Here is a 17,414-nt window from a genome sequence, read left to right as displayed (position 1 = left end):
CGCACATACTTTTGGAGTATATGAAAGTTTCTGCTATGTAGTTTAAAAAATACTAGAATAAATATCTGCTTGTCTACGTAACACATGCAGTAAAGCTAATAGGTTTGAAAGCTAGGCTCCCTATGTACAAAAAGATTTTGTGTGCATAAATCATATTTGTATGCACAGAAAACGTGGTTTATGTGCAGAAAACATGTTTACTGTGAATAAAGTATGATTTTATGTACATAACATATGATTTAGATGCATAAATCTTGTTTTTCTGTGCATGAAGTCTTTTCTTTGCAGACATTTTCTGGTTTGTGTGCGTTTTTTGACTCCCCAGTGCATTAGCATATCATTAGCTTGCTGCATTGTGAGTTTAAAAAAAAAAATTAGCTTGTGCCTTAAACTGTGGGCTGAATCTCAGCGCACAGTTTTAAAACTCAGCTAATGATATCAGTCCCAAGGAGCGGGACGCAGTTCCAGTGGCAAAGAAGAAAAAGAGTGGAAACAGAAGAAACCTCAGGGCAGAAGGGACAGGAAGGAAGAAAATGAGATGGTGAGGAAAGTGAATTAGAGGGAGCATGAAGGAGCGCAAGGCCTTGGAGACAGGAGGCTGTACTTGGCGAGAAGCGGCAAATGCCAGTATAAGAATTTTATATGTAAGATTAGATAGGCCCCAAGAAGAGTGGACATTGCATCACTGTATGAAAAGTGGACACTGCACATTATCAGAGGCAACAATTATGGCAATTAGAACTGAAAATCTTTTTGAGCAAGCAGCATGAATTAAAGCAAATACTTCTTGCCATAGAACAGGGATGGCGAACTCCAGTCCTCGAGTGCCACAAACAGGCCAGGCTTCCAGAATTTCCACAATGAATATGCATGAGATAGATTTGCATACAATGGAGGCAGTGAAAACCTGACCTGTTTGTGGCACTGGAGGACTGGAGCTCGCCATCACTGCATAGAAATGTCATTTTTACATTTGTTGACGTGATCAGTAGAATTATCCGTAAGTGTAGCAATGTACCGTAAATAGTATCTGGATGGAATCTGTTCATCGGCTCCATAAAACTCCTAATTCAGAACTGAACACTGGAATTCCTAGCCGTTTGGTATCATGAACCACCTTCTGCAAATCGATTGGTAATGAACTCAATATGATAGAAGAATACCTGCCTTTACTGATGATACTAAAATTAACATCTTATCTACTGGGCTAAGGTTCATTAAAAGGGAAGTGGTTCATGAAATGCAAATCTGCTGAATGCGCTACACTGTTATCCCGTGTTTGCTGGCACCCTTGGGTGGCATAAACAAGGGCAAAGTTCTATCCAGGAGATGAGCAAATCCTGAATTGTGAAAACAAGTGGGATTTAGGGCTTCTTTTAGATAATAAAAGATGGCTAAAGGCCGCATACAGGTTGGTTAAAGGTTTATAAGTGGTAGCCTGGCATTAGGAGAATTGTATAGAGTAGTCCAAAGGAGGCAATACTAGCACTGTGAAAGGTTTCATTTAGGATCACTTGAGTGGAATTCTGATTCCCATAGTACCACGAAAACAAATTTCTTCTCAGAATTTCTACTGCTCCGCCAAAATTATTTTTGGGCTAGAAATATGGTTTAGATGAGAGAAAAGAATGCATAAAGGCCCTCTGTACTAAGCACAGACACAAAATTGTAAAAAGATCTTTAAGGGGGTCATTTATCAAAATGCGCTAAGGCGTTTTCGCATGCGTTAAGGGCTTATCGCATGCGAAAAGCCCCATTAACGCATGCAATAGGCCCTTACCGCATGCGAAAACGTCTTTAACGCATGCAATAGCACCATGTCGTATGGTGCGCTGCAAATTTGAAAAAGAGGAGGGGTTAGGGGCAGGGAGTGGGCTGGGTTTGCCAGTCTGCGAAATGCTATCGCACAGACTTAACGCCAATTTTAACTGTCAAAGTGGCCCCTAACCCCCTACACTAATACCTAAACCTCACTCCAGTTACTAGGTGGGCCTACCATAGGGATACACATACCTGTCTAGGGAGAGGACATGATGGCTAGGCTCTCTCTCTCCCTCTCTCTCTTCCCTCCGCCCCCCCAGTGGTTGAATGCAGGAAATACAACAGGTCTGGCACTTAGCACAATTGCAATAACTTAGCTCTTCGCATAGGTAGTTAATGCAAATTGCGATAAACTGTATATTAGCATAAAACATGCCCCTTTTGCTATCGCATGCGATACTTATCACATTTTGATAAATCCAGGCCAAAGTTTGCAAAGGCCTAGTTGGGATCTTCATGTCTAATATATAAAGGAGTTATGTTGTTAGATTGATTGAAGCCATGTAACTGGATTTTCAGTTGCCTGAAAGTAGGAATGCATCTTTATTTATTTATTTATTTACAGGCTTTTCTATATTGCCTATAGCAGAATAATCTGTGCTAAGTGTTGTACAAAAATTTCTAACAATACATTATCATGTTGAAACAAAACAATACACAAAAACATGTTTCATTACACAACATCACATAAAAGCCATATGAAAAAGATACGCTTTCAGTTGTTTTCTGAAAGATTTACAGTCAGAGTGTCAGGTCAATGGGTAACTCGCTCCACAACCTGGGTCTCGATACAGCAAATGCCCTGGAGCAAATAGTCTGAAGATGGTAGGTTTTGATAGACGGGACAACAAGAAGATCCTTATCGGCAGATCTTAAGGACCGCGGTGGAACTTACTTTACAAGTTTATTAGCCAAAGAAATGGGGCCAACAGAATAAATAACTTTGTGTACAAGGGACAAAAGATTAAACTGAATTCTGTATTTAATGGGAAGCCAGTGAAGTTGGAACACCACCTGTGAAATATGCTCCTGCATCTTCATAAGACACATGCTTTCAGCAGCATTGAACAGAAGTGTTCAGGGAGGGGGGAATATATTGAGGGGGCATGGTTGGAAACTACTCTCGTGCGTGTACATTTCAAGAATGCAGCTGCATAATAGGCCCGTGATCAAGATGCAGGACTTTCAGCCATCGGCCAACACTGCTAACATGTATGCACATGCATGTGTAGTCGCACAACAAACTGATATTCAGTCACTATGCTCGCAGGTACCTTGTGCTTGAAAATCAACTGGGTTTGTGCAGGCTGAACAGTGCAGGTCTGAAGTTAGGCACCCTATTGAACTGAGACTCTCTCTTCTTTACACAGGCGCTGCCCATTGTGTGATAAGTTTATATTATTATTTAAGTATACAGAAAATCAATGGTGATATTTTTGCTGCTGCTCTGTTTGCCTCTGTTAGAACTAATGGGCAGGAGGTAGAGTCACATGTGGTGAAATTTTAAATATAACTTGAAAAAGGAGGCTTTTGTGTGTATGTCCTTGGGGGTGGGGCAAGAGTATGGAAATATAAAACGAGTTTAGACCTCTTTGTCTAAGAAAATCCCAGAGGAGAGCTTAGTGGAAGTCCTTAAGAAGAAAATGGATTAGAAGCCCTTCCATTTCAGTGATTCATTTCAGGGCATCTCATTGAAAGCCACATAGATTGTTCTGTAATCGGAAGAAAATTGAAGAGAATAAAAGGTCTCAATTCATTGTGCACATGCAGTCATGATATGTATTATATAATATAATATATAAAAGGATATGTATAAAATGAATACTTTTTCTTATCTTCCACGTTTATTCTTCCTGACATGCTGCTCTTCAAACATATTAGAGATATGTGAATAATATTCCATAGAATTTCCCAGTAGTTTGTCAGTGAAATCCTTTATTTTTTTTTTCAAAATAAATATAGTGCCTTTGAATCAAAAGCTGCCATCGATCAAAGAATTTTGTCGGATTGCTGGACTTTGCCACCCTGGTGCCAGATATAAGAGATAAATCAGAGTTTTGCAAATGTTGCATGATTTCATCAGAACTATTATGCCAACCCAAGGGCCTCATTTACTAAGCATGTTTCCCATAGATATGGAATGGGAGAAAAGTAAATCAGGCCCCAGGTTTGCATATCTGTAATAAATGTCATAATGTATCTATAACAATGTTATTTCATGACGTGTGTTTGTTTTCTTGGTCTTTGTAGGTGCAGATGCCAGTAGTTGGACAGAGCCTGTGTACAAAGAGGTCTTTAAAAGTTGTATCAAGCTGACCGCCCCATGCACACTCATAGTACCATGGCAAGCCCTCAGGAACCCCTGAGTTGGTCTTCCTCGCCCAATCTGATCTCCAAGAGCCTGAATGAAGACAAAGATTTCCTGGTGCACCATGACGTGTATGCCCCCACTGCAAACCATTCCTCGCCCAAGATTCTGGAAGATGTGCAAGAGAAGTCTGTATTTCAAACAGACCCGAGTGATAACTTGAATAGCCAGGTCACCACAGCAGTGCTGACTAATATCAGCGAGGACTCAAGGGACCAGTTTGAGAACAGTGTGCTACAGCTGAGGGAGCAGGACGATGCGGAGACTACTGCTCCACAGGGGAACCATTGTACAGAGGATGGGGGTGGCAATGGGGGCATGGAGGACATAAAAATACAGTTTAATAGATCTGGGAGTGGGAATGGGGGATTTCTTGAAGGGCTCTTTGGCTGCTTGAGACCTGTGTGGAATATCATAGGAAAAGCATACTCTACTGACTACAAGCTACAGCAACAAGGTGAGTCCTGGGTAGGAGAGAGGCCTTATGGAAATATTTTGTGTAACACTGTATTTGAATTTTGGATTTAATTGCTTGCCTTTCTGAACCTGTGTTCAAAGCAATTTACAATTCAGGGACAGTAGGCAGATCCAACAATTGAAGTTAGCATCTGAGGCAATGGAGGGTTAAATGACTTGCCGGAGGTCACAAGGAGCATCCGTGGGATTTGAATCCTGGCTTCTCTGGTTCTCAATTTGCTGCTTTAACCACTAGGCCTCTTTTCTACTGTAATAATAATGTTTATTATGTAATACTGTAATAATGGATTTGCTGGTAGTTCTTTGGTACTGCTTTTACATACAGGGGCAGATTTTATAACCTGCACGTGCGGCCTACATTTGTGCGCGCTACCCGGCGCGCACAAATGTACACCCGATTTTATAACATGCACGGGCAACCACACGCATGTTATAAAATCCAGGGTCAGCGCACGCAAGGGGGTGCACACTTGTGCACCTTGTGCGCGCCGAGCCCTAGGGGGAGCCCTGATGGCTTTCCCCATTCCCTCCACTCTCCCCCTCCCTTCCCCTATCTAACCCATCCCCTCCCCCACCTTTATTTCAGGAGTTACGCCTGCTGCTATGCTGGAGGACTCGGGACCGCACCGGGACCACCACCACGCCCCCAGTCCCGCCCCTTCCCACCCCTTTTTCAAAGCCCTGGGACATACGTGCATCCCGCGGCTTGCGCGCGTCACCGAGCCTATGCAAAATAGGCTCGGCGCGCACAGGAGCAGGTTTTCGGGGTTACGCGCGTAACCCTTTGAAAATCTGCCCCTTAGTATTTACCACACACAAAGTACTGTAGTATTGCAGTAAATTCTTACAGCATTATAGTAGTTTACTATGATCTTTGTGTACTTACATTTACTTGTTTAGCTGGACAGCAGCATATAATAGTAGTAGTGAATCTCCTACAATACTGTAGCAATATTTCCTCACGTGGTAGTACAGTGCTGACACTATTTTCTTTTATGCAGTGCTGTTCCTCATAGGATTATATTCAGTAATACAGTATGATAGTAATATCTTAATAAGTGCAGATGTGGTGTAGTAATAGTAAGTTTTTTGGAGTAGTACATCAGCCTAGGATTATCCTCACGTGCAGCAGTAGGAGTTGAGTAATCATATCATAAAGCCTGGAGCAGAAAAGGATCTTGCCATCTCAAAGCTACAAAATATAATACATTAACTAAGAGAATAAAATACAACCCTGCGGATGCAGTCGAGGCCATTGTACAAATTAAATTCTAAAGGTCTTGGTTGAGGAAATAATGAACATAGGATTTGATAGCACAGAAAAGTATTTCATTTACCTCAGTATGCGGTAGCAGCAGTCAAAAAACAAATAGAATGTTAGCAATTATTTGGAGAAGAGTAGAGAGTAAAATGGAGACTATCATCATGCCCCTGAATCATTCCATTGGGGGCGTGTGACTGCACCTTGAATACTATGTGCACTTCTGGTTGCCTCATTTCAAACAAGATGTAGGCAGAACTGGAAAAGGCACAGAAGAAGGGTGATGAAGAAAGGATAAACAGGTTAGGGCCCTTCAGCTTGGAAAAGAGGATACCTGAGAGGGAGTATGCCAGAGATTTATAAAATCATGGAGTGTGGTGGAACAGACAAATAGGGGGTGATTATTTATCATTTCAAATAATACTAAAACAAGGGTACACTCTATGGGGCGGATTTTCAGACTCCGCGAATAGGCCTACTTTTGTTTGCGCTCCAGGCGCAAACAAAAGTACGCTGGATTTTAGTAGATACGCGCGGAGCCGCACGTATCTGCTAAAAAACCTGGATCGGCGCGCGCAAGGCTATCGATTTTGAATAGCCGGCGCGCGGCCGAGCCGCGCAGCCTACCCCCGTTCCCTCCGAGGCCGCTCCGAAATCGGAGCGGGCCTCGGCGGGAACTTCCTTTTGCCCTCCCCTCACCTTCCCCTCCCTTCCCCTACCTAACCCACCCACCCGGCCCTGTCTAAGCCCCCCCCTTACCTTTGTCGGGGGATTTACGCCTCCCAGAGGCGTAAATCCCCGCGCGTCAGCGGGCCTCCTGCGTGCCGGGACGCGACCTGGGGCGGGTCCGGAGGGCGCGGCCACGCCCCCGAGCCGCCCCGGGCCGTAGCCACGCCCCCGGCCCGCCCCCGGAACGCTCCCGACACGCCCGAAAACGCCGTGCGGTTCGGGCCTGCCCCGACACGCCCCCCACACCCCCTCCGAAAACCCCGGGACTTATGCGAGTCCCGGGCTCTGCGCGCGCCGGTAGGCCTATGTAAAATAGGCCTACCGGCGCGCAGGGCCCTGCTCGCCTAAATCCGCCCGGTTTTGGGCGGATTTAGGCGAGCAGGGCTCTGAAAATCCGCCCCTATGAAACTAACAAGCAGATTTAAAACTAATTGTAGAAAGAATATTTTCACTTGGCATACAGTCAAGCTGTGGAATCTGTTGCCAGAGGATGTGGTCAAGGCGACTAGGATAGTGGAGTTTGGACAAGCTCCTGGGGGAAAAATCCATAAACAGTTATTTTGATTTAGTGAAGCCATTGCTTATCCTTGGGAGTGAGCTACAAGAAATAATGACCTGGACTGGCTACTGTTGGAGGTAAGATGCTGGGCTCATTGGACCTTGATCTGATCCAACATGGCAATATTTTATGTTCTTATGTACCTGACTAGAGATGGGCAAATTTATTCAAAAAAGGTTTGTTCAATAATTTGAAAAACCTTGGAAAATTTTCAAGGGTTCGAAAAACCTGTCTGAAGAAATCCACATCGGATCTGAAAAATTTGAAGCACTTTTCATTCAATTATGGATCACATTTTTTCAGATCTGCTCCAGATTTTAGTAGATTCCTCCAGTTGACTTGGAAAATGAAAAACTTCTTTCGAGCTCAAATCAGATTGAAGTGGGCCTAGTTTGAATTGTTCATACATCTCTGTGTGTGACAGTACCGATAGGTGTTTTGGCTCAGACACCTGTAATGTAGCAGCCAAATTTCAAATTCATGTCTTAAAGCAGTAATAGAGTGGTATATTACCAGTGTTTCATCACTATAGTTGTAAATGTTATGCCGTATTTTGTAACTATGGCTTTGTTGGGGGCAGTATTGCTAGCTTAGTACTTAATAGTATAGGTGTCCAAAGGCAGGAGTAATACTGATCTGAGTTATCTGTATGGGGACAACAGTAGTTTTCTTGTGCAGTGCGACACTACTGTAACACATTTTCATGTGTTGAGTATAGTAATAAGTGTCCAGTACTGTAGTAATATCCTTTTGTATAGTATTATATTAATCAGCTCCTATAATCTAGACTGTACTGGGATAGCCACAGTAAATAAGATATCGTTGCATACATTTGGTTGAGTGATCCATTAAATGTGCCTGTTTTGGTGATCCTGAAAACCAGATTTGATTGTGGAGCTCAAGGATGGGAGAGGAGTACCCCTGTACCATAGTACTCTCATGCAGTGGGATATGTCTGATTACTTCTGTGTAAGAACATATTCTCACAGTGCTTTAATACTGTACAGTACATTGTGTGAAGATACTGCAGTATTGCACACGATATCCTGACCTAAATCTAGAATATTGCTCAAAAGCTACTACCACAGGGCTGTAGTACTGTGTGAGAAGAACTTACTCTGATACTGCATGAACATTACTGTAGTACTATAGTAAAGTATAAAGCTTTCCCTATAGTATTCCATCAGAAGCATAGTAATGGCATGGCTAGTATTGGGGATGATTGCAGTCAGCATTAGGAAATCAGAAGAGGGGACTGGAAGGGGAATCATAGTGGGAAGGAATAGAGGCCCAGAGCCCAGTGACATGCAGAATGTGGCTGCATTTAAATGACCACGATCCGTTTAGCCTATCCTATTTAGCATGGTCACATTCTGCATATCATTGGCTTTATACTTACTGCATTAAAAATGAAGCTTAATGTTCATATTAAAGGGCAGGTTTTCATGCATGACCTGCTGATTTTTTATTTTTTTTTTAATGCTGGTTAACATCTAGGTTCCTAAATTAGAAAATGTAACAGATAGTAAGTAATTCACTAACAGTACTGACCCACATTAGGCTACGACTTAATCCAAAAGTTGCCCACAAGAAAACAAAAGTAGCTCTACCCAGAAATAGCATAAAGCTGATAGTGTATTAAACTGTAATATACGTCCTAGCTTAAAGCTCTTGAACCTGTCACAAGAGAAGGGAAGCAGCCACTAGACTGGCCTTGTTGTTCTGGGCTTGCGAGGTGCTGGCACTACAGTGCACAGCAGGGTTTTAAATGCTATTGTCTGCAGTGGGAATTAAAGTGCTTATTGTCTAATACTGAGTGGCTGGTTTGTGTGTAAGCCTGTGTGCATGTCAAATTTTCTCAGCATTGAGTGTGGGGCATGGGGGGTGGGGTCATGCGAAGGACAAGGGGAAAAAAAAATCTTCCAGCGCACTGATGTTCATATTGTATTGTGCAAACAAAATGTTGTAAAGGGAATAGGAGAAGGGTGGCTGGCAGCTGAGGGGGAGAAAAAAAAATGAACGAGTCACTAGGTTTACTGTGTCATCTGGTGCTTTGGGAAAATATTGGTAGTGCACAGACCAGCTGAGTCCTCTATTTGCCGATTTCCTGCAACCATATGGAAATTAGTTTTTCCTTGCCAGCAACTTCTGCTTGCTAATAATGTTTATTATTTCTGTACTGCTATTAGCATACACAGCGCTGTACATGATACATCACGGACAAAGCAGTGTGGTTGCCGTGCTAATGCACTTAAAGGCGCAGAAATAAAGGTTGACGGATAAAAATAGAAGGATAATTAAAGGAAAATTTAAAACAATCCAGGAAGGCAAGACTTTTGAAGTTAAAATGATCATGCACTGGGGACTGACAAAAAAAGGACTGAAAGACCTAGGTTTCTTATCATATTATGAGCCATAAAATGTTACTGCCTCACGATCTTTACCCTACCTCACCCTTCCTCTTCCTCATTACCCTATTGTTAGAATGATCCACTTATATGTCCTGGTAATATCATCTTTTGCTCTTTCTATTCTGAGCAGAGGAAGAGAGTATTAGCTCTCAAGAGTGAGTCAAGAAATGGATTAAGCTAGTCCTGTGAAAAGGTATCACACACAATTTTTGGGTGTTTTTATTTGTTAACCTTTATTTCTGTGATACATCATGTTATTGCAGTGTCTCTGCCCTTGGGCGCTTATAGAATAAGCCTGAGCACAGTGATCTACGGGGTCTATGTCACTACAATGGCCGTTAAAATTGGCAAGTAATGCATGTTACGTGTTGATTCTAATGCCTGTGTTAAGCCATGGTTTCATGTGTAATGTACAAAACATAGATCCCTTAATGAGATGCAGAATGCTACTGTGTTAAAATGTCCTTGTCAAATAGAATATCAGCCATTGTGACACAGCAGTGCTCTGCTTTAGTTTCAGCAGCCTATGTTGTTCAGGCCAGAGATGTTGAGCCCAAGTTAGCATAAGAACATGCCATATTGGGTCAGACCAAGGGTCCATCAAGCCCAGCATCCTGTTTCCAACAGTGGCCAATCCAGCCCATAAGAACCTGGCAAGTACCCAAAAACTAAGTTACTAGCAACATGTTACCGTTGCTAGTAATAGCAGTGGCTATTTTCTAAATCAACTTAATTAATAGCAGGTAATGGACTTCTCCTCCAAGAACTTATCCAATTCTTTTTAAACTCAGCTACACTAACTGCACTACACCACATATCCTGGCAACAAATTCCAGAGTTTAATTGTGCGTTGAGTGAAAAAGAACTTTCTCCGATTAGTTTTAAATGTGCTACATGCTAACTTCATGGAGTGCCCCCTAGTCCTTCTATTATCTGAAAGAGTAAATAACCGATTCACATTTACCCGTTCTAGACCTCTCATGATTTTAAACCACTCTATCATATCCCCCCTTGGGCCGTCTCATTCTCCAAGCTGGAACAGCCCTAACCTCTTTAGCCTTCCTCATAATAGGGAGCTGTTCTATCCCTTTATCATTTTAGTCGCCCTTCTCTGTACCTTCTCCATCACAACTATATCTTTTTTGAGATGCAACGACCAGAATTGTACACAGTATTCAAGGTGCGGTCTCACCATGGAGCAATACAGAGGCATTATGACATTTTCTGTTTTATTCACCATTCCCTTTCTAATAATTCCCCACATTCTGTCTGCTTTTTTTGACTGGCCGCAGAACACTGAACCGACGATTTCAATGTGTTATCCACTAGGGATGTGCATTCGTTCAGGACAAATTAGGCAGTGAAACTGCCTAATTCATCCTGGTTCGGGGACCCAGCATAAAGAGGAAGGGAGTGCCAGTGCAGAGTGTCTCCTTCAATCTGCCACCCCCACCCACCCTTCTGGCACAAATGCTTCCCACTCCTCCCCAGGATCAGGGAAGTGGCAGGAGAAGGAGGGCAGCCAACTTTGCTCCTGCCATTTCAGTCCTCACCAGAATGTTGCACATGTGTGGCTCAAGGAATGATGCAGAAAAGCTGCCATTTTCATAAGGATCTGTGAGGTGGCAGGGGCAAGGTAGGCTGTTCTTCTCTTCCTACCTCATACTTGCTTCTAGGGGGAAGGGGTAGAAAGGGGTGCAAATGTGCTGGAGGGATGGGTGAGTGGGTGCAGTAGGGGATGGAGGATTGGCATTTGGGGAAGGTAAGGGGGGATCTCTTTAAGCACCATTGCCATGCATTTACATAACCTACTTAACAGTGGAAAGTTAACTACACCTTAAGAGATGTGGTTCATTTTCTAGTGTTAGGTGGGCCACATTACTATGTACCTGTGTTAACATTAACATTACGTTGTACATCCAGTGTTAATAGCAAATGAAGACAGAATATTTTTTATTATAATGCCTTCATTTGCGTGCATTTAGCAATTAACACACAAAATGTGTTAACGCTAATGCATTAAGAATACTAAAGTCCATGTTCATAAAACCTCTTTCCCCAAGCTCAGAAAGTGAGTGGTGGATAGAACAAATTTAGGATTTCCAAATTTATAGCTGTGATCTAACCACTGTACTCCACCACCAACCCTGCTTCTCTTCCTGTCTTGCATGTATTAGATGTTGGCAGATAAGAACCATTTGGTGCACCTAGTCTGTCTGTTGCCCTGCCTACACTGCACTAACTGCAAGTATCTCACAGTTGATATATGTGGCAGCTTGACCACCTGCAGGATATCACTCCTTCTTCCTAGCTGGGAAGTATAGCTAAGTCAGCTTGTAGCCCATGCCAGAAAACTTGCCACCTCCCCCAGTTATATCTCAGGAGGGCAATAATGAGGAGCTTGCAGGCCCGGGAGCTCCTTTGTAGCTGCAGGCCTGCAAACTGATTTTCAAAGAGAAGATCCTCAAAGAGTTTCCCCTTTGAAAATGTGGGCCAGTGCTTACTCCCCGGCTATAAAATATTCATGTACTTTGCACCTGCATTAAAGGAAATCCCTGCATGTACTTTTCTATGCTTACCCCAATCTGCCTCCAGCACCCACCACTTTTGGCGTGGCTAAAAGCACGTATGCTGTCACCCTGTGTACTTTTCAGTCAAATTCACAGAGGGACAATTTTCAAATCTTATTATATAGGTCAACAATTTACCTGCCTTAAAATCTGCTGATTATTGCCCCCAGAATGTATCAGAGCCTTGTGGCAGTTTCATGTTGCTTGGCCTTGCCGCCTGTTCCTGGGAGCTTGAAGCAGCTGTACTGATGCTCTCTGCAAGTTGTCTCTGTCGTCCCTGCTTTTTGGCCCTCTGCTATTCCCTGAGCATGTAGGTTCTATAACTAGAATAATACCCGAGCCTCTCCACCCCATTTCTTTTACCTATTGCTCCACCACTGCCTTTTACCTCTACCCTATGTATCTATCCCAAGCATGCTTAAATTCTGTCACAGTACTGGTGACTATTACCTCTGTTCCAGGCAACTTATTTAATTGAGGAGAAAAAAACTTCATAAAACTCTATGGCTTAAAACCTTTAAATAAATACATCATAAAATATAATAAATAGATCCAATGTATTCAAAACAAGTCAATTTGCATGGGTACCACTATTGCATATTTAGTGTGGCTTCTACTTTTCTATTTTTATAGCTAAAAACAGATGGAATTCAAGTTTGACTCATCTGTATTTTTGATGTGATAAAAGTTTGAAAAAATGGATGTAGCTAGAGGGAACTGAAGGAGGAGATTGAGGGAGAGTGGGCAGATCGAAAACAGAAAAGGAAGAAACTTAAAGATCAAACTGAATGCTTTCTCATTTTTTTGGTTTAACATTTTTATTGGCACAATTCAGTTTTCAAAGTATACAACATTACCAGTACAGCCAATGAATATTTTTATAACCCAACACATCCAAAGCTAAGAATACGAGCAAACAGGAGAGAAAGATAACAAAACAAACATGAGAGAGAGAACACCATGCATCTTCATCAACAAAGAAGCAAAAATTGAGAAATGTTTCGCCTGTAGAGACTCGGCAAACCTTCGCTTCGTTTCATGAACTTTCAATACTCTTCTGGCAGATTTATAAAGGGAGTCCATTTTTTCAGATTTGTAATATAGCCCTTAGCAGATCTTGCAAGAGCTACACGATATTCCATGTCCACCATGTCAACCCTTCGAATATCCCAGTCTGAGAAGGTAGGAGCAAAGTTCTTTAACCAATTGAAAAGCATACATTTCTTACAAGCAAGCTTCGGTCCAAAAGAACCTATTACATTTCCCAACCAAGACATGTCTGTCTAGGTGGTTCAAAATGCAGGAGAGAAAACCACCGCCTTACCTGTGATCGAGCCAAAATAAAGAATGTTTTTCTAAAAAATTTGAATTTTAGGGCAACCCCAAAAACAAAATTATGTACCTTGAGCTTTACAATTAAGGCAAACATCTGATACAATTAAGCTCATCTGCTTAGCCCTTGTGGGTGGAACAATAATTCTGAGACAAATCCGATATTATAGTTCACAAAGATCAAGATTATGCAACAGAATATTAACAGAGAAACAACATGTAAATAAATCACAAGTAACAGAATCCACAAAAGTCTTCCAGATATCAGCAAGCACGGTCAATACTGTGGAAATTTGGACAGCATTAAACAGTCTATACAGTTTTGCTATTGAAATCATCTTTTGTTTAATCATATCCAAAAAAAGATCTAAATTTAGAAGATGAGAAACAGTCAGTTGAGAAAAGATTGAATCAATATAATGTCTCAACTGTAAATACATAAAGAAATCTTGTTTTAAAAACCCTTTATTTCTAAGACAAACCTCAAAATACTCTATTGAAGAATTACTTTCTTGTTTTTATAAAACAGATGCACTAGTTCTGTTGTTCAACCATCCAGACCCGAAAAGCTTGCAAAAATAAATAAATAAATAAATGTGAAAGTGTGCAGATTTTGAGCCAGATTTTAGTGTGAGTACAAAAGAAAACAAGGAAGGAATTGAAAGCAATGCTTATGCATGGATTTTCCAGCACTTTATAGCTTTGATCTTACAAGAAAATGACCTCATCCTTACTGGCTAGAGGTCATTTTCAATAGGATAGGTGCCAGGCCCATACTCCAGCTTCCTCCCAAGTTTGGAGCCAATTGGTTGTCTTGTACAGATATTATTGTGCTCGCCTCAAATAGACAGATGGATTAAATCACTGCTATAGTACTATTGTCCCTGGTTGAAAATCATTAAAATAAAACCAGAAAAATACAGATAAAGCATACAATTCAGAGCAGTCAATATTAATCTTTACTAGATATACTTTGTCATGCCAGGTAATTTTGCTCAGAGCAAAATTCTGAGTTATAAGATAACTAAATAGCAATGATAGAAAAATGAATGGTACAAATAGAGAACACACATTTGGACAGAATATTACACTTGGTATTCATCCCAGAGAGTTGGATATTTTCTATACAACGAGGGGTAGATTTTAAAAGAAGCGCGATCAGCCTACTTTTGCTTGCGCATCAGACTCAAGCAAAAGTACGCTGGATTTTAGTAGATACGCGCGGAGCCGCGTGTATCCACTAAAATCCTGGATCGGCGCGCGCAAGGCTATCGATTTTGTATAGCCTGCGCGCGCCGAGCCGCGCTGCCTCCCCCCGTTCCCTCCAAGGCCGCTCCGAAATCGGAGCGGCCTCGGAGGGAACTTTCCTTTGCCCTCCCCTCACCTTACCCTCCCTTCCCCTACCTAACCCCCCCCCCCGGCCCTGTCTACACCCCCCCCTTACCTTTGTCGGGGGATTTACGCCTCCCGGAGGGAGACGTAAATCCCCGTGCGCCAGCGGGCCTGCTGCGCGCCGGGCCGCGACCTGGGGGCGGGTACGGAGGGCGCGGCCACGCCCCCGGGCCGTAGCCACGCCCCCGTACCCGCCCCCAAAACGCTGCCGACACGCCCCCGGAACGCCGCGACGACCGGGCCCGCCCCCCGACACGCCCCCGACACGCCCCCCTCCGAGAACCCCGGGACTTACGCGAGTCCCGGGGCTCTGCGCGCGCCGGGAGGCCTATGTAAAATAGGCTTCCCGGCGCGCAGGGCCCTGCTCGCGTAAATCCGCCCGGTTTTGGGCGGATTTACGCGAGCAGGGCTCTGAAAATCCGCCCCCATATGAATTATCCAAAAACCAAAAGAATGCACATCATAAATGACAGGATTTGAGAATTAGAAAACATCATGGTATTGTGCATGCAGTCCATTCTCTCTAATGACTGGAAAGGTGTAATCCATGGAGTACCCAAAATTTCTAGAGGCATTCTTTGCATTGTGTTACTGCTCATTTCCCAGTCTTTTCTTTCCCCCTTCCCATCCAATAGTCAGTCCTTTCTCCCCTGGCCTACTTAACCACCCTTCCCTCAGTGCTCAAATCATCCCCTTCAGTGCACCGTGCATCCCCCTCAAACTGTCATCTCCCCTCATGGCCTTAGTTTTAACTCTACTAGTTTCAATTTCCCCTTCTCAGAGGTTCATTTCCTTCTCTCAGCAGGAGTGGACAGCCTTTACCCTGCCTGCCCATCTCATGTCCCTTGTGTGTTTGTGTTTATGCATTTGTGTGTGTGTGTGGCGATGGAGGGAGCAGAGGGAAAGATCCTACCTGCAAATCAAAAACAAACAAAGCTGGGGCTTCTAACCACTGTTTGACCATGTGGTTCCTGGTTGTTTGGCAGTTGGCTTAAAAGCTGATTGGTCAGTGAGACTTTGACCGATTTTTTTTTTTTTTTTTTTAATGGGAGCTTGACAGACAGGTGTAAACTGGCTTTTATTATATAGAATGAGGCTGCACATGAGCTATTGAGACTAGATGGAGTCCATCCTTAAAGAACTCTACAATGCAAATTGCTTCTCATTTTCCTTTTCACTAATGTAAGTTTTTTGTTTTTTTTTTCATCTGTGCATGCAAATTTGATTAGGCAGTTAGTTGGATGAGAGAATACTAATCAGTGCAAATATATTCTGCACTCAAATCAAGGTTTGATTTCTATTCTGGGTTGAAGCGTGTAAGCCTCTGTTTTGAGCACACACATCAATTAAAGTATATTCGAAAACTTTGCTGACATGGTGCTAGAATTAACTCCAGGGTCTCTCCTCTTTTTTTTGTCCTACAGCAAAAACTCTTGGTGCTTGCTTCTGGGAACTACTGGTCTCCACATCTCAAAAAAAATATAGTTGCACTAGAAACGTTACAGAGAAGGGTGACCAAAATTATAAAGGGGATAGAGCAGCTCCCCTATGAGGAAAAGCTAAAGAGGTTAGGGCTGTTTAGCTTGGAGGAAGAAACTGCTGAGAGGGAATATGATACAGGTCTACAAAATCATGCAAGGACTTGAATGGGTAAATGTGAATCTGTTATTTACATAAGAACATAAGATATGCCATACTGGGTCAGACCAAAGGTTCCTCAAGCCTAGTATCCTGTCTTCAGCATTGACCAATCCAAGTCACAAGTAACTGGCAAGTATCCAAACATTAAACAGATCCCATGCTACTAATGCTGGCAACAAACAGTGGCTCTTCCCTTTGATTAATAGCAATTTATGGTCTTTTCCTCCAGGAACTTATCTAAACTTTTTTTAAACCCAGCTATACTAGCTGCCGAAACCACATCCTCTGGCAATGAATGCCAGAGCTTAATTGTGCTTTGAGTGAAAGAATTTTCTCTGATTCGTTTAAAATGTTCTAGAGGTTGACAGAGTTGATTTAATTGCAACCAAAGGCCCTACTGAATTGGCCTCTTGTGAAGACTAGCAAACTGCACCTCATGGACCATGGCTGCCTTGTGACCAAGGATTATTAGAGCTGAATGTGCTGTTGACCGGCTCCAACGCACTAGGGCTTGAAGACAGACTGCTATGTTCTTTAGGAGGAATGCCTGTTCTACTGAATCTATCTAGACTCCAGTGAACTTGGGTCTCTGAAATGAGACTAAGTTTCACGTGAAGTTGTTGATAAACCCCAGAGACAGCAAAAGCTGTGACTGTTTTTGTTTTTTTTAACTCTTTATTTATCAAATTTTAATAAGTACACCAAATAAATTGTAGTGAAGAAATGTTAACTTCTGCACAAAATTAACAAAAAAACATCCATTGACAAACATAATCACAAGATAACCAGAAGTCCAAAATATTAGAGATGTGTATCGTGTGATCGATCGTCTTAACGATCGATTTCGGCTGGG

General features: G+C 42.6%; 1 protein-coding gene across 1 annotated transcript in view; it reads left to right on the top strand.

The window, feature by feature from the left end:
• MAP3K13 (mitogen-activated protein kinase kinase kinase 13) overlaps window positions 1–17,414 on the top strand; it is a 172,532-nt gene that overhangs the window by 72,274 nt on the left and 82,844 nt on the right. Inside the window, exon 2 of the mRNA XM_029606205.1 lies at window positions 4,072–4,646. Within this exon, the coding sequence (XP_029462065.1) occupies window positions 4,145–4,646 (502 nt within the window). The 5' untranslated portion in view covers window positions 4,072–4,144. The remainder of the gene's footprint in view (window positions 1–4,071; window positions 4,647–17,414) is intronic.

The sequence above is a fragment of the Rhinatrema bivittatum genome, chromosome 6 (genome assembly GCF_901001135.1).
Source record: "Rhinatrema bivittatum chromosome 6, aRhiBiv1.1, whole genome shotgun sequence".
NCBI classification, from domain to species: Eukaryota; Metazoa; Chordata; class Amphibia; order Gymnophiona; family Rhinatrematidae; genus Rhinatrema; species Rhinatrema bivittatum.
The sequence above is the reverse complement of the archived record's forward strand: the minus strand, read 5'-3'. Positions and strand labels throughout refer to the sequence as shown.